Consider the following 24,109-nt stretch of genomic DNA (forward strand, 5'->3'; position numbering starts at 1 on the left):
CCAAATGGCAGGAAAGAAGAAACTGAATATCATTAAAAACATAAAAGGGGCGTCTAGCTGGCTCAGTCCAAAGAGCATGAAACTCTTAATCTTGGGGTTGTGAGTCTGAGCCCCAAGTTGAGCGGAGATTACTTAAAAAATAAAATCTTTCAAACAAACAAACAGAACAAGTGCAAGACAGTCATGTCAAGGAGCAGCAGTCTGAGAGACGGGTGGGGAATCTTAGGTGCAGGGACAAACCGGTCAAGCTGACTTAGGGCTTAAAGGGGACTATGTGCACGTGTTCTCTCTCCCCTGCCCCCAACAAATAAATAAAATCCTAAAAAAAAATTTCTACATTTTTCTAGGCCTAATCAAGCCCCATCTCTTTAACTTACTGCTAATTTCCAGGCACAGATCTGTTTTGAAAAATTCAGTAGTCTGCATCACACCATTCTGCACTTACTAAGGTGCCAAGTGCTGTTTGAAATGCTTTATATGCATGGAATAAACCAGAAAATACAACAAATCCAAGAAACAGGTACTATTATTGCCCATACTTTACTGATGGGGAAAAGCTGAGTGACACAGAAAAGTCAATTCTCCAAGGTCACACAGCTAGGCAGTGGAAGAACCAGTAACAAACTTAGGCAGGCTGATTCCAGATTCTACGTTCTTACTCACTGTGCTATGCTTGCACTTTCCAATATAAGACACCCAGAACAGTGGAAAAGGTAAGAAGTGTGAAGTTGAAAAACAAAGTTCTGGCTTTCCCAGAGAACAGTCAGGTACCCCTGGGTAAGCAAAATTGAGGTAGGAATATATATTTTTAAGTCTATTTTAAGAATTATGGAAAACAGTGTAAACAAAAGTGTTTTATAAAGCCCTATGTAAATTCAAGGGACTTCTTATTATTATAACAAAGTTTGTTTCTAATTAGATAATTACACCAGTTTAATTAGAAGCAGGGAATAATGGGTGATTGCTGATTGCCATGTTTTTCAACCGTGGAGAAAATCAGTCTGCACTGAGAGATTATTAAAATGAAAGCCATGCACAGAGAGAATCAAAGGTAAGGGATGGAAGACAAAAATGCAGCTGATAGTAGCAAGGATTCTGAGTTGCAAGCATCTAAATAAGAAAGTTACATCAGTCTGTTAGAAATGCATTAATGGGGCGCCTGATGGCTCAGTCCATTAAGTGTCTTCCTTCGGCTTGGGTCATGATCCCAGGGTCCTGGGATCAAGTCCTACGTCGGATCCCTGCTCAGCGGGGAGCCTGCTTCTCCCTTTCCCTTTGCCCTTCCTCCCTGCTTGTGCTTGCTCTCTCTCGTGCTGTCTTTAATAAATAAAATCTTCCAAAAAAAAAAAAGAAAAAAAGAAATGCATAAATGGAATTAAGAAGATCAAAAGACTCTTGATATTACTTAGTGTTGAAAGTGTTTTAAGGGTCACCAAAGAGATTAAAAAGTTTAGAGAAATAGTATAGGGCATACAGCCGAATCTTGGGCTATGTTCTTACTTTGGTGGAGGCAAAGAGAAAATCAAAAAAAGACTATGATGAAGTTATACCAGATACAATGATTCCTAATGCCATGTCAACAGAAAAACTTGAAAGTTTCTTTCTTTTTTTTAATCTTATTTGACAGAGAGAGAGCGCGCGCGCGCACACACACAGACACAAGCAGGGGGAGCAAGCAGGGGGAGCAAGCAGAGGGAGAAGCAGTCTTTCTCTCTCCGCTGAGCGGGGAACCTGTTGTGGGGCTCAATACCAGGACCCTGGGATCATGACCTGAGCTGAAGGGACCATAATGCTTAACCGACTGAGCCACCCAGGCGCCCTTACCCTTTAGAAAGTTTCTAAAGGTACCTTCTTAGAATGAACCCAAAGTGTCTATGTAAACCCAACATGCCCAGTTTTTAATTTAGGGTTGGAAAAAATAATTGTTACCAAATTAAGGAGGTGACTTGCATATTATATGAAAAAACACTGTCTTCTTAAAATTTAACTTTTTTTGGGGGGGGGGATAGAGGAGGCAAAGAGAGACAGGGAGAGAATCTTAAGCAAGCTTTATACCCAGCACGGAACCCCACATGGGGCTCGAACTCACAACCCTGAGATCATGACCTGAGCCAAAATTAAGAGTGGGACTCTTAACTGACTGAGACACCCAGGTGCCCCTAAAAAATACTCTTGAAACACTAGAATCATATTTAGCACAGTGTAACGCTCACTCCATGAGAACGATATTGTAACTGAGACATAATATTAACATGGGTTGAACACGTAGCTATGTGCCAGGCACTGCTCTAAGTGCTTAACATGTACGAAGAGATTTGAGCCTCCTAATAACCTTATTGATACACTGTTATCAATGAGGAAACTGAGATACAGAGGGATAATTTATTTAGTGATACAAAGCTAGAAAATGACAGAATCAGGATTTAAATTTAAGGGGTCTGGTTCCAAAGTCTGTGCTCTTAACCACAACGCTCTACAGCCTCTAGTACATGGGAAGCAGAAATTCGCGTCTCATTTCACATGCTCCGGGATATATGCTCTTTGTGGAATGGCCAGGTGAAATGCCCATGTTCATTTGTTCACTTATTCAACTAATATTTACTGAGCATCTACCATGTGTTAGGCTTGGAGGAAGTAGAAATGAACAATATAAATAAAAATCCTGGCCTTCAAGATCCTGACATTTTAATGGGGTAGACAGGTAACTTTAAAAAGACCAGGCAGATGTAGTATATATTAGAATGTGATGAGTGGTATGGAGAAAAATAAGGCAGAGAAGCAGCATTCTGAATGCTGGGAGAGGAGGGAAAGGTTGCAGATGTATTTTGGGTCGTTCCATCAATCAAAGGCAGTGTATGGGCCACGTCTGGACACTGACTGGAACAAACCAACTATAAAACGTCATTTTGAGGGGTGCCTGGGTGGCTCTGTTGTTAAGCGTCTGCCTTTGGCTCAGGTCATGATCCCAGGGTCCTGGGATCGAGCCCCACGTCAGGCTCCCTGCTCAGCAGGAAGCCTGCTTCTCCCTCTCCCTCTGCTTGTGTTCCCTCTCTCACTGCATCTCTCTCTGCCAAATAAAATCTTAAAAAAAAAAAAAAAGTCATTTTGAAGACAACTGGGGACATGTGAACATGGCCTGCATATTGGATGTTAAGAATTTAAATAACGTTAGTATGATGGCTATGTCCTCTCTACATTTGTGCGTATGTTTGAAACTTTCCAAAATAAAATGATTAAAAAACAGGAAGGCAATCAAAGCAGAGTCAAGGCACTCTAACAATGACATTAGAGTAAAAACCTGAGGGTAGTGAAGGAGTGAGCAAGTGGATTATGGGGAAAACCATCCAGGCAAAGGGAACAGCAAGCATGCAGACTCTGAGGCTGGGTAAGTGAGGGAAGGGTAGTGGGGGTTTGGTCAGAGACGCAATGAAATATAGTGTCTTGTATACTGTTTTAGAGACTCTGGCTTTAACTATGCGGGGGTTAGGAAGCCACCGGAAGGTTTGAGCGACAAGTTGATATAACTTGCATTTTTGGAAGTTCCACTCTTGTTGCTATGTTAAGAACACACTGAAGGGGAGGGAGCATGAGAGGTGCAGTTAGGAAGTTACTGCTCTAAATACAACTGAAATGATGGTGGCTTGGAAGAAGCAGTAACAGTGGAGGTAATAAGAATAGGTCTGTTTAGGGGTGCCTGGGTGGCTCAGCCGTTAAGCATCTGCCTTTGGCTCAGGTCGTGATCCTAGGGTCCTGGGATCGAGCCCCGCATCGGGCTCCCTGCTCTGCTGGGAGCCTGCTTCTCCCTCTCACACTCCCCCTGCTTGTGTTCCCTCTCTTGCTGTCTCTCTCTGTCAAATAAATAAATAAAATCCTTAAAAAAANAAAAAAAGGTCTGTTTAGGGGCACCTGGGTGGTTCAATCGGTTAAGCATCTGCCTTTGGCTCAGGTCATGATCCTGGAGTCCTGGGATCAAGCCCTGCATTGGGCTCCTTGCTTGACAGGGAGTCTGCTTCTCCCTCAGCTCTTCACCCTGCTTGTGCACTCTAATAAATAAATAAAATCTTTAAAAAAAAAAAAAAAAAANAAAAAAAAAAAAAAAGAAGAGGTCTGTTTATCATAGTATCTTAACGCCAAAGCCAAAGTAAATGCTTACAGATTAGATGGAGGTGTGGGATAAATAGAAGAGAACAGCACAAAACCAATGTTTTTGGCTTCAGCAACTAGAAAGATGATGCCGCCATTAACCAAGGTGGATAAGATATGGAAGACACAAAGCTTTTGGGGGATGGGGGGTTAAGAGTTCAGTTTTGAATATGTCAAGGCAGAAACACAAGAAGTGACAGCAAATAAATATCTAAGTGAATGTACAGCCAGGAGGGAGGTATGGACTAGATTTATATATCTGTAAATTACTAGTGTATACCTTTTTTTTTTAAGTATTTATTTATTTATTTATTTGAGAGAGAGAGAGAGAGAGAGCAAGAGCGCACACGCACAAGCAGAGGGAATGGCAGGCAGAGGGAGAACCAGACTCCCCACTGAGCAACCAGCCTGATGTGGGGCTCAATTCCAGGACCCTGGGATCATGATCTGAGCCGAAGGCAGATGCTTAACTGACTGAGCCACCCAGGCGCCCCAGTAGTGTATAGCTTTGACAATGAAAAGAATTACCAAGTGAATGTGGATAGAAAAGACAAGAAGGGAGCCTGGCTAGCTCAGTCAGAAGAGCATGAGACTCTTGATCTCAGCATCATGAGTTTGAGCTCCATACTGGGTGTAGGGATTACAAAAAAAACCAGAACAAAACAAAAACCAAAACAGCTTAAAAAAAAAAAAAGACAAGAGGCCTAAAGTCTAATCCTTAGGAGACTGAGAAAAAATGGGTAGTGAAGTTGGAAGAAAATCAGGAAGATGGGCTGTCCTACAAGGCAACTGAAGAAAGCGTAGAAAGGAAGTAGGAGTCCTTGACTGTGTCAAACGCCAGTGAAGGCCGATAAATAAGTTAAGGACTATGAACAGACTACTAAACTTTACAACATGGAGGTCATCAGTGACACTGACAGGAAAAAGTAGTTCAGGTAAGGTGGCTGAGGGTAAAGTATGACAAAAGTGGGTTTAAAAAAGTGGGGGGGGGCCTGGGTGGCACAGCGGTTAAGCATCCGCCTTTGGCTCAGGGCGTGATCCCGGCGTTATGGGATCGAGCCCCACATCTGGCTCCTCTGCTATGAGCCTGCTTCTTCCTCTCCCACTCCCCCTGCTTGTGTTCCCTCTCTCGCTGGCTGTCTCTATTTCTGTCAAATAAATAAATAAAATCTTTAAAAATAAAAAAAATTTAAAAAAAAGATAAAAAAGTAGGAGGGGAGAGGAGTGCCCTGCAGGCTCAGTCAGTAGAGCACACAACTTCAGGGGCATGATCTCAGGGTTGTGAGTTCATGTCCCACACTAGGTGTAGAGCTTATTTAAGAAGAATAAAAAATAAGTAAAAAAAAAAAGGGGGCAGGAGGGGGAAGATTTTAGACAGCAAGTACAAATAACTCATACTTTAAAACTGGATTTTTCTTGTTCTTTTGTTTCACCAGTTTAAGTACGACTGAATTATCATGTTAATTGTATGTATGACAAGACTCCACTACAGTCAAAGGTAAAGAAAATCATTATGGTTTCACAGAAGTAAAAGGAAAAAGGGTTTCAAAAGAAAAAGTTACCAATAACAAAGTCATAGGAAAAGGTCTTCAGGTTTGTTACCATTTATGGGTTGGTAACCCATCTATTATCAGACAAATTTTGTTTCAACATAAGATGAGGACAGGAAATGTTCCTACAGATTAGACATGGAGCAAAGTTATGCTGCTAGCAACAACCTGTCTCCTGTGAGTAGAGTAGTACGGTAAGAAAGAAAAAAGCCGGGAGAAGATAAGGTCTCCAGTCACCAGAGAGTAAAGAGTGATAAATATGAAATGTATTTCCATTTTTAAATGCATCACACACGCATTTCTAGCTCACAGCTCTATCTGTGGGTCATACTCAGGGCAGAAAAAATATGAAAAAATCAGAATATTAATTTCAAACTTTGTGCTTCTATGATTCCCTTTTCTTTTGTACCATTTCACTGACTCTTTAATTGGGCACTCTGAAGATCACTAAGTGCTTTTCTGAAAATACGGTGTCTGGGCTGAAATTTCAGCAACTCTAATTGCATGCCTCAGTAATGCAAGTAAATACTGGTACGAAACAATATCAGGACAATGTGTATGCAATGTAAAAATCATGGAAATGACTCTGGGTCAAAGACAGTTCTCCAAAAGTCATCACAACAAAGATCTCACATAAACACACTCAAAACACAAACTCTGTGAACTACAAATTTAAACAAATTAATATATTTACATAAATCCACAAATTAGCACGTGACGGTCTAAATGATCAATCTAGGTATTTTTAAGTGGAAACGTTTTTAGAAATGAATTACTACCAAAATTCTCCCAGAATTTTACCTTAAATGTTTAAATGAAAATATTATACTATGTCTCTGTAGAGGTTTATAGAAACCTGAATTCTCTTATGTTTCAAACTCTAAAAATAATGCACACTAATCACCTCATGACAAATGAGAATAACTAATATCAAAAAAATCAGAAAAACGGGTTGGCAAGGATATGGAAAAACTAGAACCCCTGCGCACTGTTGGCTGGAATGTAAATTGATATAGCTGCTGTGGAAAACAGTACTGCAGTTCCTCAAAAAAATAAAAACTGGAATTTTCATATCATCTAGCAATTCCACTTCTGGGTATATACCCCAAAGAACTGAAAGCAGGGTTTTAAAGAGACATTAGTACATCATTGTTCATAGTAGCATTATTCACAATAGCCAAAACGTGAAAGTCAACCCAAGTGTTCATGTTTTTTTTTTTAAAGATTTTATTTATTTATTTGACAGAGAGAGACAGCCAGAGAGAGAGGGAACACAAGCAGGGGGAGTGGGAGAGGAAGAAGCAGGCTCCCAGTGGAAAAGCCTGATGTGGGGCTTGATCCCATAACGCCAGGATCATGCCCTGAGCCAAAGGCAGACACTTAACCGCTGTGCCACCCAGGCGCCCCAAGTGTTCATTTTTTTTTAAAAAAGATTTATTTATTTATCAGAGAGAGAGAAAGTGCACGTGCAGGGGGACAGGCAGGCAGAGGGAGAAGCAGACTTCCTGCCAAGCAAGGAGCCTGACGTGGGGCTCAATCCCAGGACCCTGAGACCATGACCTGAGTTGAAGGCAGATGCTTAACTGACTGAGCCACCCAGGTGCCCCTAAATGTTCTCCTTCTTGAATATTTACTCTCTCTCCTTTCTCATGAGAAAAGGGCTAAAGGAATAACACAGACATCTGTACTTAAAGTCTAGGCCAACGGCTCACCTGATGTCCACTCTAAGTTTAGGATAATACTGGGACACATATTTCCTGATGAGACTGTAGGAAGCTTCTTTAGGTTCACAAAGGCGAGTAAAGGCCAATGGGAGGATATCTTCCAACTTTACTTGTGGTTCTGGATCCACTGCAGAGCTTCTGTTCTGAAATATCAAAAATTATCATCATTACAGAATACAGAGTTCTCTGTTCAAATGCTTCTCAAGGGCTTTCCTAAATTGACTGCCAAATCAACTAACTTGTAGAAAACTATCACTTTTTTCCACATTCAAATAAATATACCACAGGGGTATAATAGCACTTGTGTGGCAACTTATTTGAGATAAGAACTTCAAATTGAGAGTTAAAATATGTATAAAAATGAAAAGAGGGGCACCTGGGTGCCTCAACTGGTTAAGTGTCTAACTCCTGATTTTGGCTCAGGTCATGATCTCAGGGTTGTGAGATCAAGCCCCAGATCGGGCTCTGTACTGAGTGGGGAGCTTGCTTAAGACTGACTCTCTCCCTCTCCCTGGGCCTCTGCCCCTCCCTCTCCTTAAAAAAAAAAAAAAAGAAAGAAAAAGAAATGGTAGATTTCCGTTAAAGATCCTAGTTTACTCTTAGCCTTCAAATAATAAAGAACAAGAAGGATCATGCGGCACCAAAAAGCACTGTAAAAAAGTTCATTTCATTCAAAGTTTTAGGAAAAAAGTACAAAAATCTCTGGAGTTGCAAAAACATAGATGCAGAGGAATAGTCATGATTTCAGTTATGGACATATAGGAAATACTACATATTTCACTTTATTATCGTACAAATACTTTCCATAAATTATGTATCTCAAGGAGGAGAAATGTTAGTATGTACAAAAAAGAAAAGAAAAAGGCTCTGGGTATAGTTTTGGGGTCTAATATTGGGTAAAGACGTACTCATATGCCCCTTTTAGTTTAACAGATATTTCATTAAAAGTGGTATAATTCATACAGTTGTCCATAATTGAACATATGGCAGTAAAGTGCATGGGCTCTGGGGTTGGAGTGCTTGGATTTACACACTGCCTATTTTCTTACTCATTAGCTGGCTGACAGCAAATCACTTATGACCTCTCTAGGCCTTAGCAGAAGAGGCTACACTCTGCACAGTGCCTGGCACACAGTGAACACTCAGTCAATGCTGCTATTTTTAGTAGAAGAAATAGTTTTACAGTGCTCAAACTGTGGTATAGACTTCTTACCTTTCTGTTTCTGGATTTCTGAGGTGTTTTTCTTGATTTTTGGACCACAATAAAACTCCCAGAAGCACCTTTTCCTTTTACCTAAGATAAATTTAGTTGCAATAATCAATATTTTTAAATTATTCTGGTATTAATATTTATACCTTTATACTAGTCCAAGAAAAGTACAGGGCATGGTGATACAAGAACTAACGTAAAGTGCTGTTCAACCCTTCAGAGAAAAAAGAACAATGGATAGACTGAAAGACTTGGGATTGAATCCTATTTATGGTAACCATCTAGCCATTCAGTATTGGACAACTCCATAAAGCCTCTGAGGTGGTTTCCACATCTATGAAATTTAGAAGAATGCTATTGTGATACCAGGTTAGTCTACAAGCTTTCCACCCCCTAAAAAAGTACCATGAAAGAGGAACAACCTCTTGGGGAAAATGAGAAAACCTCTACCTTGAAAGGAAGATCATTCCTTGGCAAAAGTTTATAGATTTATAGCTCAAACTATAGTACTTCCCAGATCGCCCATTAGTGATTATTACTGTACATGGGAATAGTTATCTAATTAATTCTTAGCCACCCCATATGGTATGTGTAAGTCTTACCACACATTTCCACAGTTTACAAAGCACTTTCACAGAACTTTAAAGCTGACTGGCACTAACCTGAGTCCTCCACACCTTAGCTTTATTTGTGCTACTATGAATGTAGCAATCAAGCTGAAATGCTTTCAGCCTATAAACTGTTGTTTAAGCATCAAACTGAGGTCAGCCTATGAGGCAAGAATAGGTCATAAACTATATTTCATAAAAACAAAAACAAAACCCCACGAAGCCAGCTCATAAACTGTGCTGACATACACTATGATAAAGGACAAGTCTTTGGGTCTATTTACATTGGTTAGATAATACCTTTTAATCAGGGACTGTTTTAAAGGCCATACAAATATCAGTTATACAACATTTTGAGAAAGCTGTTAACAGGTTAACTTCACAGCAGGAATCTGCTTTACTCACTGATGGGTCCCCAAGCACCTGGCACACAGGAACAATATGTATTTGTAGAATGAAGTACTTGCTGAAAGTTCCTAATCAGAATTTAAATGCCTGAGTGGCACAGAATTCTGTATTAATCAAATAGTGCAGAAAGGTGTGAAAGGCAACAGGACTCTTGGAATGCAGTTAAATAGGCCCTTTGAACCATTTTTGCCACTACCATGGGATCGTGGTAATTTTTATGAATCTAAGCAATATTTTTATGTACTAAGCAAAATAACATGGACTTATGCCTGAAATCAATACTGGTTTTAGTACTAGTATCAATTTACTCAGGCTTCTCTGATGCTCCTAACAAGCTTTAATACTGTTAAGTTAAAGTGAACTTATTTGCAAATACGTAACAGTAGTAAGTCTAGTCACATAACTCAGGCTTTAAAACAAACACAAGACAAGAATAATTTTTGCTGCTGCAATAAAATGATTCCTTAACCCCACCTCTCATCTTCAGTACTACATGATCTCAAGCATAAGTGGCCCCCAAAGAAAATCCATTGATGGGGCACCTGGGTGGCTCAGCTGATTAAGCATCTGACTCTTGATTTCAGCTCAGGTCATGATCTCAAGCCTTGTGTAGGTCTCTGCGCTCAGCCTGGAGTCTGCTTAAGATTTTCTCCCTCTCTCTCTCTGCCCATCCTTCCCCCCACCCCCAGCTCATGCATCGGTGCATGCTCTCTAAAAAAACAGATAACAAATAAAATTTATAAAAGTACAAGGAAAACTAGAAACAAATTACACTATCATAATGCTTTTGCTCTCCAGAAGAATTAGCTTATCAAAGATAACTGGCACCCGTGATTCTGAAACCTAGTCTCAAATAATAAAACTAGGTTAAGCTTAAGCATTTTATCATCATGTTAATTTACACAAGATGACACAAAAAGCCTAAATGTTATTGTGGACTTACAGTTAATACATGTTGAAATGATCTTATCCCACAATAATTGTTTAATACCTGCTTGATGACACCTCTATTTAATTCTCTTTTCAGTGCTTGTTTAAGGAGGTAGCCCCTTCTCTCCAGCTCCAGAGAAGGGTACTTATGGATAATGTATTTTCGAATAGCAACCACTGATGCACCACTCTTCTGGAAACATGCCTAGAAAACAGATTTACCAAACCATACACATTACTTTATACTAGCTGCTTTTCATTAGAGAATCTGACACATGTTTCAAAATTATTTTGGAGGTGAACTTGACAAAGGATGATAAAAATGGCAGGGAAGAATGGCTAGCATTTCAGGTAACTTCAGTTCATCATTGCTGCTGAGAAATACAGAAATACAGTATTTTCGCAACAATAATTTTAATTTAGTTCAAGACAAGCAAAAAGAAGATACAACATAGGAACAACATTCTGTGTGTCAAGGAAGAACCTTTTTCCATTTTAATTCTATTCTGTATTTAAAAGACATGGGGCGCCTGGGTGGCACAGCGGTTAAGTGTCTGCCTTCAGCTCAGGGCGTGATCCTGAGCGTTATGGGATCAAGCCCCACGTCAGGCTTTTCCACTGGGAGCCTGCTTCCTCCTCTCCCACTCCCCCTGCTTGCGTTCCCTCTCTCGCTGGCTGTCTCTATCTCTGTCGAATAGATAAATAAAATCTTTAAAAAAAATAAAAAAATAAATAAAAAATAAAAGACAGCTCTCTAGCACTAAAATGAAGAAAAAAGAACGTTTTATTAGTTGTAGGACTACAGCTCTGGTTCATTTTATGGAATGAGCTTTAAGCACACCAGGACCAATGTTTCTCTATAGGCTTTCTGTGAATGTCACCAGAGAACATAAGCAAAGATAATCTGAATAAATGGCATAAAACTGGTTTACAGATGGCAAAATTTTAGGCAGAGTTTTGGGTAACAATCAGGGCATTCGATTGTGACTTAAAATGCCCTCTTCCATTTCCATCCAATTTATCTATATTCCATTTGATTAATGCCCATGGAAGACTTAAGTAGGTGATTAAGTCATGAAGGTGGCAAATTTTTTTCAAATGCTTTCATTCTGAAGCACATGTAAGGAGCATCTGTTATCTACCTAATGGGTTAGTCCACCAATTTTTTGTTGCCACTGTCTATAAACTGAACGTGGCACTTATTCATTCTCACTGGATAAACACTTGGTTGAATGCTATTTTATATACTTTGACAATAAAGAAAAATTGTACCACATAAAACAAAGGTGTGTTAATATGGTTCAATCTACTTCAAGCAAGTACCTCTGATCTATTACAACCTATTAAAGTTTACTCCTGATCTTTTCAGAAAATACAAAGAAAACTGAGCAGAAAAGAACTCTCTAATGCTAAAACAATTCCATGCTCCACCATACTGACATTGAGATGCAAGTAGACATCAGGACTCCTGTTTATTCACAAGATGGAATCAATGGTCTGAAATCATGATTTGTTACATTGCATGGAACACACACACACACACACGCACTCATTTGTACAAATACACACAATCAGAATTAAACTATCCTTTATGCTTAATTATACTGTTTTAATTTTTTGTTTCACTATTTTAAAATTTTAGTCCCTTCTCCAACCTCACTGTATCCCTAACTCCTCAAAATATAGGCTGAGAGGTCATGAAGTGAAATCCTGGAAGAAAGGCTATACGCTATACGAAGAAAACAGATCTCACTACAGTCAAGCTATCTAGACCAAGAAAGTTTTAAGGACTTGGAAACACTCTTGAAAAAGTGCAGAGAGAGGTCTGAAGGCAAAACCTTTTCCAGTTTATGTGTCATTCTCGAATGACCACTAGGCTGCTCTTTTCTCTGTACACCACCTTTGATTACATTGGTCTTTATCCCTCTTTCCCCAATTCTGACTGAGGTCCCAGCAAAAAGGTCCCTAAAATGAGGGTGTCTTGTTAATTTGCATGATGAGATGATAAGAAGAGCTGGTGAGATTATCATCTTATCATGCAAATTAGCAAAGTAAAAGTAACCAGAAAAATTTAAACAAAAAAGGTAAGGTCAGATTAGAAGATAACCTTTTAAGAAAGCTACGTGAGCACTCGAAAGTTAATGGGAGTCAGTGGATTGATTACAGCAAAGTCATAAAGCTGTGCAAGAATTGCTGATGATGAAGAGGGTTTCTTAGAACTCAGGTGAGAAAGCTAGCTATTACCAGTATTAGACACTCAGCTTTGAAAATGGACCTAACGATAATGTATCTTTTTAAAATAAAAATCCTCTATGCTATTCAGTTACTCTCAGTCACAATCAGACTTCATAAGGACAAAGATGACCCTGTTCGTTTCACTCTCTGCTATATCCTTAGCAGGGTTACAGATACAGAGAAGTTAGTCCTTAAATGTTTGTTGAATGAATTAACAGGTTCATCGTTCAAATAAATACTATACTTAACCAATAAACTTAGCAAAAAAACAAAATCTAAAGTTAAAAATACTTGCTATAATAAATTTGAATTAAAAAATTAACAGTGCTCACCATGTGATTTTCTTAAAAAACAAAAACAAAAAGAAAACATGAATTTTACAACGGCTTTCTTCTACTTAAGTATCTTTTAGGAAGCAGAGTAAGATTTCTTATGTCTGGACAGGAATATGCCATTTTCAAATAACCCAAAAATGAACAGAATAAATCTAAGATGAACTGCTTGTAATAAAAACTTGCCTTAATGGCCTCAGTTAGGATTGCATCCATCTTGGGACGTGGGGAGGAAGCCATCGGTGTTTGTTTCTGGGCCCTGGCTAGCTGGCTGGCAGAAAGGGTAGCCCAGGAAGGTATTGTTTTTTTCACTTTCTTCTCCTTTTCTTTAGACTGATCTTTCTCACTTTAAAACAAAGAACTTTTATTATGCAAAGTAAACTCTGCAGAAAGAGATATAAAGTCAGAAAGAAGAATAGACAAGGGAAGGATAAAAATTAATGTTTTATTTCCACACTAAAGTGATATAGGAAATGAGCAAATGTTCACAAAATAAAATCTTTTTAAAAAATTGGATACTACAAATGAACCAAAAAGGTGTTTTCTCTTAGGTGTAGGAGAGAGGAGTCAGATAAATTAGCACTGGTACAAAGGGCCGGCACACTAAAGAAATGAGAATTTTAAAACATATTCTAACAACTACAACAGCTGTCATCTAGCACAGTTCAGAACTCAAGCTGTGACGTTGGAAGACCTGGGTTTGGGTTTTTGCTCTCACATTTACTAGCTATATGACCTTGCCAGGTGACCTGAGTCTCAGCCTCCTCAGCTGTAAAACAGTAATATAAGGCCAAATATTTTACAAGTTTATTGCAAGAATTATGAGATTATGTTTGTAAAAACAATTTTGTGAGCCATAAAGCATTACACAAATTGTATTCTAAATAATAACAACTCTGTGCACCTAAAATACAGGGTAGCTGCTAAAAAGTCCAGAGCACTGGGGCGCCTGGGTGGCACAGCGGTTAAGCGTCTGCCTTCGACTCACGGCGTGATTCCGGCGTTATGGGATCGAGCCCCACATCAGGCTCCTCCACTATGAGCCTGCTTCTTCCTCTCCCACTCCCCCTTGCTTGTGTTCCCTCTCTCGCTGGCTGTCTCTATCTCTGTCGAATAAATAAATAAAATCTTAAAAAAAAAAAAAATGCTAAACTGTTAACAGGATTTCTTTTCCTTTCAAAAAAAAAAAAGTCCAGAGAACTTAAACCTATAAAGGATCCCTGAGGACTACACCCAGAAAGTATCATTATTACTAAGTTATTCTCTTTTATTTAAAAAGTAATTCCTAACAATTCTGACCAACTATGAAAAGAACAGAACATGGCCAGTTGTCCTGAAAACAAACAAAAACAAAAACTTTTAACTAAAAAAGAATTGCTGGGGTGCCTGGGTGGCTCAGTTGGTAAGCATAGGCCTTCGGCTCAGGTCATGATCCCAGGGTCCTGGGATGGAGTCCCACACAGGGCTCCCTGCTCAGCGGGGAGCCTGCTTGTTCCTCTCCCTCTGCCCTTCCCCCCTTGTGTGCGCTCTCTCTCTCAAATAATAAAATCTTCAAAAAAAATAAAAATAAAAAAGAATTGCCACCACATTGTACAGATGATCAGTAGCAAATTTCACTTTCAGATTCTCAAAGTCACCCTCCAACTGATGAATACTTCATCAAACATACACAGAGTTTTAGGTGACTTTGGCAATAGCTGTTACAGATTAATGTTTTCTAACAAAGCATATAAAAACAACTCACAGAGGCAGAGGCAGGAATAAAATGGTGAAGCGTTTCCCAGGTCAGATTTTTAGAGTCATGTTTCATTTCTTATTGAAATTATGTCAATGATTAAAATACCAGACACTCCCACAATGAATTCTAAGCATAAAAAAAAATTCCAAAGGCAAGAGCAATGAATTTTGAGTTATTCAAACCACTATTATGATAACTACTACAAACTCTAACAGGCCATATAACTACATAACAAACCTATTTCAAACAATAATTCTAAAGAGTAAATCCAAGTACACAGCAAATATCTAGCATAAACCAATGTTATAAAGCCTTAAAACAATCTGATCTACAGTCCTTTTACATAGTCTTCAATTATAAATAGCAAGAAGGCATAACTCCTTACTCCTTTTTGGCTTCCTCTGAAGACTTGTTCTCTTCCTTCTCTTCATTCTCAGGTTCTCCCTTTGGCTGCTCTGTCTCACTAGATGTAGCAGGTGGGGTTTCATTCTCTTGTTCTTCTACAGTAGAGACAGATTCCTCTGAACTTATGTCTGGTTCTAAAAAAATCAGGTGAGCAGAATTGCATCAAGTAGATCTATTAGAGCCCAAATCAATAAAAGGGTAAAAGTCTAATTTATTAAACAGAAAAGCCAAATGCTCCAATTGACAGATGTATTTTAAAATGAACAAATGACGATCAGCTGCAGTTTTCTTTCCTTCTTTAGGTCACTCAAATTGCCTATTCAGTGGGTTGTTTATCCAGACCATTATGTGACAAAAGGAGATGGGCCAGGCAATTATACAGAAAAACTCATTTTACCTCAAATCAAATCTCTTGTCCACTCTCTGCAATATTAATGATGAGATTCATAATTAAGAAATCATCTATTTCATAATTTAACAGACAAATCTTAGGAAGGGAATGAGTAACGGGAAATTAACACCTATTTTCCACGTTAAAGGACCGGGGCAAGTGCAGGAATCCAAAAGGGGAAACACTGAGGTCTGCAGTTGCTAATCTGTGTTTTTTTTTCTCAGCATGTCTCTTTAAGCAGTTACTACAAAACACAGTACCCCAAATATGGTTAAGTAGGGACTTCAAAGAAAAGGACTCTCCAGCAGCAAAACTTAGGCAAAAAAGTAAAAGTATAGGCTTGAAAAGTTTGGTCATTTAAATTATGTGAACAAATTACTATCATGATGAAAACTTCTAAGAGAACAAAAAAACTCCACTTCCTTCTTATATCCAAAACACATATATATAGTTCTAAAGGAATTTCTAATTTTCAACAAATTAAAATTCTAAACTATGAATTTCAGGACAGTCAACTATCATTTGTTGATTTCATCCTAGATTATGCTCTTCAACCAGAGTTGCATGAAGTTGAAAATCCTCCCATATAGGTTTAGCCAAAATTGAGGTTTTAGAGTAAGACACACCTGAATTCGAGTTCAGTCCTTATAACTTTCTAGGCTGCTATCTTAGGGCAAGTTCTTTGATATTTCTAAATTTTAGTAATCTTACCTCACAGATTTATCATGGGTATTGTATAAAATGCTTTATACGTGCACTTGCACTATGTGGGTGACTCCCATCCTCCTTTGGCCTCTCCTGCTGCTTCTAGAAGTATTTTGCAAAGTATCAAAGCTAACACATCATTTTAACAATGGTATCTGGTGATTCAGATAATAACTGTAAGATGTATTTTTTTAAACACAAATGTATCTTTTACTGCCCCTCGCCCCACTGATTTAACTCCTGCGTAGGTAAGAACTTACTAGTAGTTAGTCATTATGTTTACTTATATATCGCCTTATTCTAAAAAGGATGAAAAAAACCGTTTACTGGGTTTTACTCTAACAGTAGAGCTATAAATTCAATTTCATATTCTCTTCTCAAGAATAACTGCTTAATAGTTGATGGATTAATAAGGGTGCAGTAACTCAACAGACACTGAGTATGCAGTATGTATAAGACACTGTTTCCAATTCATTGAACTATTGTGTCTGTCTCTGTGAAATGCAGGATTTATAAAATTTAAAGTATGAATGAAGCCCAATTATTTTTATATACAAAATACTATAATGGGAGATTACACACAGAACTTGTGAAGTGACTTCTGACCCTTTCTAAATTCCTGGTTGACTTTTCCAATACCCGAACTCTCAGCATGTATTCTGAAAACTGGTATGAGTGATTTTTGGCTTTAGCTGACTGCTAAGCAAATGTGGCTTAAGATGGGCCATCAAGTGGCTTATCTCCGTGCTGGACAAAATAACCAATTTCACCTCACCAACACCTCTCATTTTTTCAAATGCTCATTTCCATGTCTTCTAAGTGCCTTAGGCCCGTGTACCCAAGTTGGTTGTGCTATTCATCTGAGTATTTTGAAACAAAACCCAGGCTCAGCTGGAAAAAGAGTACATTCCTGCTGCACGGAGGGATAAATGTAACAGGGTACACATATTTTTTATTCCCAATCTATGCTGGTCAGCAAATATTTAGTTCTAATAGCCACAACAGGGATGGCACTATGCGCTTATCCCTGGCAAACCAAAGATGAAACGCAAGGGAGAAAGGGGAAAAGGGTAAGGAAAGAAAGAAAAAAGTCACAAGAAGAAAAAGAAAAATAAGAAAAGAAAAAGAGGTGATTAGAGATGCCATAAAGGAGCACTATTACCCAGGCTGATGGTTCTGCATTTCTCTTGATTCATTATGTTCCCAACTCTCTCTGGCCAATCTTTTCTCCACCAACACCAAATACAAACCAATACTCTGATTGCCCATTTGCTACCTTAAAGCCTCATGATGACTTCTGGGTGACCCTGCACTGTCCATCCTGAAGGCTCAAGTCCCCCGTTCTTCCACAGCCTTCATCCCCACGACACGGTATGCCCAAAAACTACTCTTTGACAGTTCCTGTTCTCGCCAACTATTTTCTTTTTTAATTCCAAGAACATGAGATGTTTGCCTTCTAAAACTCTTTAGAGACAAGATGAAATTCTTACTTTGCTCACTTTGGTCTGGAAGTGACATATACATAAGTACCACTTCTCTCTTTCAATGTCCCCCCCCCCCAAAAATAGCCATTGAAAAAAGAACAATTAAGTTCAAAGGAATTTATGGGATACTCCAAACCGGAGTAAAAACTTTTGCCATTTTAAGTTGTCTACTGCTTTACTTTACCTGGCTTTTCTTCCTCCCCTTCAGCAAGCTTGCTTTTGGGAGGAGTTTCCCGCGTAGAATTCACAGTTCGACGAATCGGCATGGTGCTATCTTCTACCTTCTAAGAAAAGAGACAGCCATAATCACACATGCATACGGAAAATTCTCTTTTCTCTTTCTCAAGGGGCCTAACTGGGTGTCAGAAGATGAAGGAGAATTCTTCAAGTCGACTCCAGGATCTGATGCAAATTACTTTTAACAAGTTTTTTTGAAGTAATAAATACAATTTTTAAGAAGTACTTCTCAAAATATTTTATTTTATCTAGAATTTCAAATGGAAACAGGTAATTATACTTGATTTGGAATAAATTTAGAAGGTTGGAGGTTTTCTCAGGAATTTGAGGGGAAAGGGAAGAAGAAAAGAATTTTGTATGTTTGATTTTTTTAGATTCACAACCCAGAACTCCCTAAAGTAAGGAAAGGAACATGTACCAAGAAGGACCCGGCAGGGCCTGAAGTCAGGGACTGATCCAAGAGTGAGCTTCAAGAATGTGTCAGCCCCTACCTCACCTAACTTGTCCGCGTGGATCAGCTGAGCTCCTACTATAAGTGGGAGTGCCTTAGGATGGACGAGTTCACCTTGAGACGTATCAGTCGCCATTTAAAATAATTTCTAGGCCCGAGTACAGGTTACACTCTGAAGCCTCTGCTGTTAACCACAAGGATTTTTCCTAATGGTTTCAGTGTGGTGAAGAGTCAACCTAAAGCACAGAAAAGACCTGGTGTGAAGATTAACAGAAACAAAACTAAACTAAATGTCTAAATTTAATACACATCCAAAGGGGAAAAAATTAACTATAAAACTTATAGTTAAGTGACAGATGACTTGATCAGTTATCATTCAGAAAGATTAAATCAACTATCAAAATATAGACTATGTAAAGCAGCCACTAAGACAAACAAACGCACAAGCCACAGCAGCTGTTGCACCTTCCACATGAACAAAGGCAACAAGGACAAGAAAGCTCCTAAGGCGCCTCACCCCACTCCCCTCCAGCTACCTCAGGAATTTAGAAAGGACACAATAAGCAGACTAAGGAACAATTTAGTCAAATGTTTACTCAATTACTGAAGAGAGAAGGCTTTTGTTGTTAACTGTTCTCAAACGCATCAGGAAAATTATCTGCAACCTTGACTTCATCTCCATTAGATAAGTAATCCAAGGGCAAAAGTCCTGCTGAAGAATGTGATACTCTAAGAGCCTCCAGACCTAGAGAAGCAAATTTAGACCGTCACCTAGGAGAACAGAAGTATGCTTCCAAGACCTTATTTGTTATTTTTAAAGTAGGAAAAACTAGCACAGAAGAAAGAACACAATTAAACATTCAAAGATAAAACCCACGCAGACACTCAAATTTACCTGATCATTAATACTCTCTACCCTCAAAAAAAAAAAAACCTCTTCTGGGACTCAATGACATTTTATAATAAAAATCTCTCCAAAACATAAGAAAATGATCATTTGAGTGTTTAGACCTTTGTGCTAATGAACATTAACAAAGAGCTGGGGAACAGCAGACTAGTCATTCAACCCCTACTTTAAGCTCTGACCCTGCTTAGGAATTCCAAGAGCTTTCAATTTGTCAGGTAATAGTACCAAGCTACAACAACTTAGGATAAATCCGAAAAACCCAGAGAATGCTTTCAGATTTACAGGGAAAATCTTTTTTTTTTTTTTAAAGATTTTATTTATTTATTTGACAGACAGCCAGCGAGAAAGGGAACACAGCAGAGGAGTGGGAGAGGAAGAAGCAGGCTCCCAGCGGAGGAGCCCGATGTGGGACTCGATCCCAGAACACCGGGATCATGCCCTGAGCGGAAGGCAGACGCTTAACGACTGCGCTACCCAGGCGCCCCTACAGGGAAAATCTTTTTATGGGAACCCCAAGAGCAATGCCAGACTTGGGAACTGTCAATCAGCTGCGAGCAAAGGCAACTGAAAGAATTCAAGATGCTCTAAAACTTATTATCAAGAGTAAATTAGTAATATTCATGAATATTTTAAAAATTATCAACTGTTATAAAAACTAGAGTGTTCATATAGCAATTCACTTCAAAGAATTATAAAATACAGAAATAAAAATAATTGTTTTTGATCTGCGAAAAGAGGGCCACGCTGGGCTTAAGAACACTATTTAGGCCTCTGAAACCTAAAAGTCTATCTTGGAATAATCTGAATACAAAAACCTCATTAATGCAACTAGCACTTACACAGTAATATATTTTCTTAAACAATTAAAAAAAAACACTAAGCAAATCTGCTGTTTTCACATGTGAACACTATAGAGGTACACCACCACAATCAGGTTATTCTTGGTAAAGTGATATGGCTAATGATTCATCTTTCTTAACCCATGATAACACTAGCTACGTTGAAAATGCTACTGTGAAGTCAACAAAACCTTCAGGAGTCTTTGTTCATAGGATATCTTGAAAAAAATATTTTCCCTGTAAACACAATACTGAAAAAAGTATCAAAACCTTTCCAGTCTAATATATTCACTAATTACTCAAAACTAAAATGAGTTAAAAGGGGAAGGGGCACACAAAGGAAGCTACTACTCACGCCAATGTGATGAAACTAAAGTCAGGCCAACAAGTACATGGTCCATAAAAACATTAGACATCATTAACTCAAGGGCAAGAATGACAGTTTAAATCAGGCCAGATAAGAAGGATGCCCAGGATGGAATTAAAAAAAAAAAAAAAAGTTGGTTGGCCAATCTTCCTGGCTGCATCCACCAAAAATACAAATCCTGACACTCTCCTGCTTAAAACCTTCCAATTACCATTCCCCTATTTTACTAATCTCCCCTCCTACTACTCTACCCATCAGTCTACTCTCTTGACTCCACACGCAAAGGCCTTCTTTTGGCGCTGGCACTGTGCTCTGCTCATCCCTGACTCAGGGTGTTTGCACTTGCTGTTCTCTTAAACTAGAACACTCTTTTCCTAGACACTTCCATCAGGTTTCTGCTCAATGTCACACCCCTCAGAAAGGCCTCCCATCCTTCTCATTCTCTGGGATTCTTTAGCATTTAATACCAACTGAAATTCAAAATATGTGTTTGTTTATTATGTATCTCTCTCAAATGCACTGTAAGCACTACAAGGGCTAGGATCTCTAATTCACACTATTTATGCATCACCTATAACCGTGTCCAACACATAATGTGTTGGACAAATCTGGGGGAATAAAGTTAAATGAACAATGCTATATAATTACTTATTACTATATTTAGTGTATGTGAAGAACACTTAAAAAATGAAACTCAAAGTTATTTGGGATAGATATTAAGAAATGTTTGCCTCAGAGGCACCAGACTGGTTCAGCCTGTAGAGAGTGCAACTCTTGATCTCAGGGTCGTGGGCTCCCACCCCACATTGGGCATAGGGTTTACTTTAAAATAAAAATGTTTGCCTCAGCTCTGAATTTCCTTGGTAAGGGTCATGGAACTTAAAAGCTTCAGTCTGTAATACTTTCTTTTTAATAGGTTGGCTAATGAGTTACTTAACATGATGAATGCTTGTTACAGAGCTAACAAAACTATAGGGATGGTTAACTCATGCTGCCTTATCATCAACATGTACCTATTAATTTAACTTTTTGCTGCTGCACTTCTGAATCACACTTTTAGGCTACCATGCTTATTCCCCAGCAGGGCTCTTATCTAGGCTGGTTCACTGCTGCAGACTTGGTGCCTAAGAACACACAAGGCATAGAATAGGTGCTCAACAAATATTTGTTAAATGAAAGGATGATGAATAGATGAAAAAGTTAGGTTCTTGGCCAAGACCAATCTGAGTTTACCTGTGGTTTACGTGGTCTTCCTGTGGTCTCCAATCTGTTTTTTTTTTTTTTAATGTTACATTAACTATAAAAAGAGTTGGCTTTGTAAAAGGAAATTCTAAATTGTTTTTAATGCAAGCAATAAAAAAAGTGATAAAGTCTAGAATTTCAGAGTTTTTATTTTTCTCTACATTATGAGACAGCAAAAATCAGGAGAAGCTTAACAATGTATTTCAGTTTATTGATATCCTAGAAGATATGCATTTTAGGGGACGTACTATTATTTCATATTTTACCATAAAATGTGTGCAATAGGTTATAAATTACAAAATCATTAGCTATATGCACAGAATGTATCAAACTGTTTGCAACCTCAAGTCTTCCACTGTATACAGACTTAATACTAATGTCACAAAAGGCATGCCGGTAATTTGCTGGCAACTTCCCCTCCCACTTTTACACTTCAACAAATTAGTATGTACCTAATTTAGAGTCTACCTTGGGCACCGATGGTATGTATGGACACTACATGGCCCCCCCTTGAAAGACAATGACAACCTAACTGCCTAAACAGTCACGATTTTCATCTATGAACAGTTCAGGATACTTGCTCCAACTTTTCGCTCCAAATTGTCCAAGTCAGTTTAAAAACTCAGCTAAACCAAACACAAAACAAAACAAAAAACAAAACAACAACAAAAAAACCCTTTAAAATGTTACTTCTACTTTGAAACATATTAAACTGACCTTTTCAGAAGAGCAATAAAAACTTTAAAAGAGCTCGGAGAAGTTTTATGCCCATGCCAGATAAAACAAAATCAAAGTATCTTCCAGAATAAAACCAGTCACGTCTAATTTCACTCTAAGACACGAGAGCCGCCCATCAGGTCCCAGGCGAATTCCTAGACGTATTTCTAACTGGATTCTCATTTTTCAGTGTAAGGAAAAGTCAGGAAGCATAATAAACAAAGAGAATTTAGAATTTATACACTGAAGGGGCAATCAAGTTCACCTTGTCCAGTCCTCCGTGCAGGAGAGAATACTCCCCCTAAAACGTTAAGTGACCCGTTCGCGGTCACAGACAGTGGCCAAGTCGGTATCAAATCTCAGATCTGAGGTTCTCAGTTCAGCACTCCTGCCTCCACCTCTTGACAAACGCTCATATTCACGAGTTCGACTTTTTAAATTAAAACCACACCTTCTAAGGTGCGGTGAGTAACAAGCTCTGGGCTTGCCAGACGGGAAAACGAAAGCTCAAGCCCGCATCGCAGGAGCAGCAGCAGCAGCTCGGACACGCCAGCCCAGACCGCTGAGAGACAGGGGGAACAGCGCAGCCGAGACAAAGAGGCAGGGAGCGGCCGGTGCGGGGCGCGAGCAGAGGCGGGGGAGCGCGGGGCCAAGAGGAAGGCAGTGCGGCAGATGACGAGAGGGCTCAGCGGCGGCGGACACCGAGGAGCTGCGGCGCGGGGTCCGCGCGGCCGACGGCTCGGGGCGCGGGGCTCGCGTTCGGGGATGCACGAGGCCGAGGCCGACGCCACGACCCCGGCAGCGGTCGCCAGCGCGACACACGAAGCGGCTGACCGCGAGCACTAGCGCTCCGCGCACTCACCACTGGGAGCTCCGTAATGGCGGCGGCGGGGGCGGAGAAGCCGGGGGGCGGGCCCGCCGCAGCCAGTCACCGCCGCCGGCATCTTTCGAACCCGCTCCGAAAACCGCCGAGGGAGTGGGGCGAAGGGGGAGGGGAGGGCGGGGGCGACGGCGGGGTCCGCCGCGGGCCTCGGGAGCATGCGCAAGACCTCAGCCAATCGGAGCGCAGCGGGCGGACGCTTTGCGCAGGCGCGCTGAGACGCAGGGCCCTGGACCAGGGAAAAGCCACCCCCACCTCCCCCAAAGTCCAAACAAAACAAGGGCGGGAGCGCGCGCGCCAGAGGGCCCCGGAGGAGGCGTCAACGAGAGGGGCAGGGGGCTAGGTCGCAGGGGAGAGGGAAGGGAGGGCGGAGCGGCAGGGAGAGGAAGACAAGAGGCACCACCTCCGGGGACCCGAGCGCCCCGCCCCCTCCACTCTGGGAGCGGCGTCGGCGCCCCGGGCGAGCGGCCTCGACCACTCGCCTTCGGGGTCCAGCGAGCCCGCGCCCACTCCCCGCCCGCCTGTTCGTCCTGCGTTACCTCTGCGCTCCCCCCTTCCTGGAGCCCGCGTTCTGCACGGCCTCTCGGCGCCGCTCNGCCCGCACTC

The 24,109-nt window shown here is 40.1% G+C and overlaps 1 protein-coding gene across 10 annotated transcripts in view; it reads right to left on the minus strand.

Moving 5' to 3' along the window:
• Window positions 1–24,109, minus strand: part of HP1BP3 (heterochromatin protein 1 binding protein 3) — a 35,694-nt gene extending 11,585 nt beyond the window's left edge. For 2 of the 10 annotated variants that reach the window (XM_002928096.4, XM_034645854.1), the window contains exons 1-8: window positions 24,043–24,109; window positions 18,592–18,787; window positions 18,048–18,147; window positions 15,264–15,417; window positions 13,327–13,486; window positions 10,635–10,778; window positions 8,631–8,711; window positions 7,406–7,560 (exon numbers count right to left, since the gene is read on the minus strand). In XM_002928096.4, coding sequence (XP_002928142.1) covers window positions 7,406–7,560; window positions 8,631–8,711; window positions 10,635–10,778; window positions 13,327–13,486; window positions 15,264–15,417; window positions 18,048–18,147; window positions 18,592–18,687 — 890 coding nt within the window. In that variant the 5' untranslated portion in view covers window positions 18,688–18,787; window positions 24,043–24,109. Of the gene's footprint in view, window positions 1–7,405; window positions 7,561–8,630; window positions 8,712–10,634; window positions 10,779–13,326; window positions 13,487–15,263; window positions 15,418–18,047; window positions 18,148–18,591; window positions 18,788–19,147; window positions 19,297–22,888; window positions 23,150–23,485; window positions 23,623–24,042 lie in introns of those variants that run through there. The other 8 variants (XM_034645827.1, XM_019808889.2, XM_019808888.2 and 5 more) reach the window with 8 other exon arrangements.

This window comes from Ailuropoda melanoleuca, chromosome 2, assembly GCF_002007445.2.
Source record: "Ailuropoda melanoleuca isolate Jingjing chromosome 2, ASM200744v2, whole genome shotgun sequence".
NCBI lineage: Eukaryota > Metazoa > Chordata > Mammalia > Carnivora > Ursidae > Ailuropoda > Ailuropoda melanoleuca.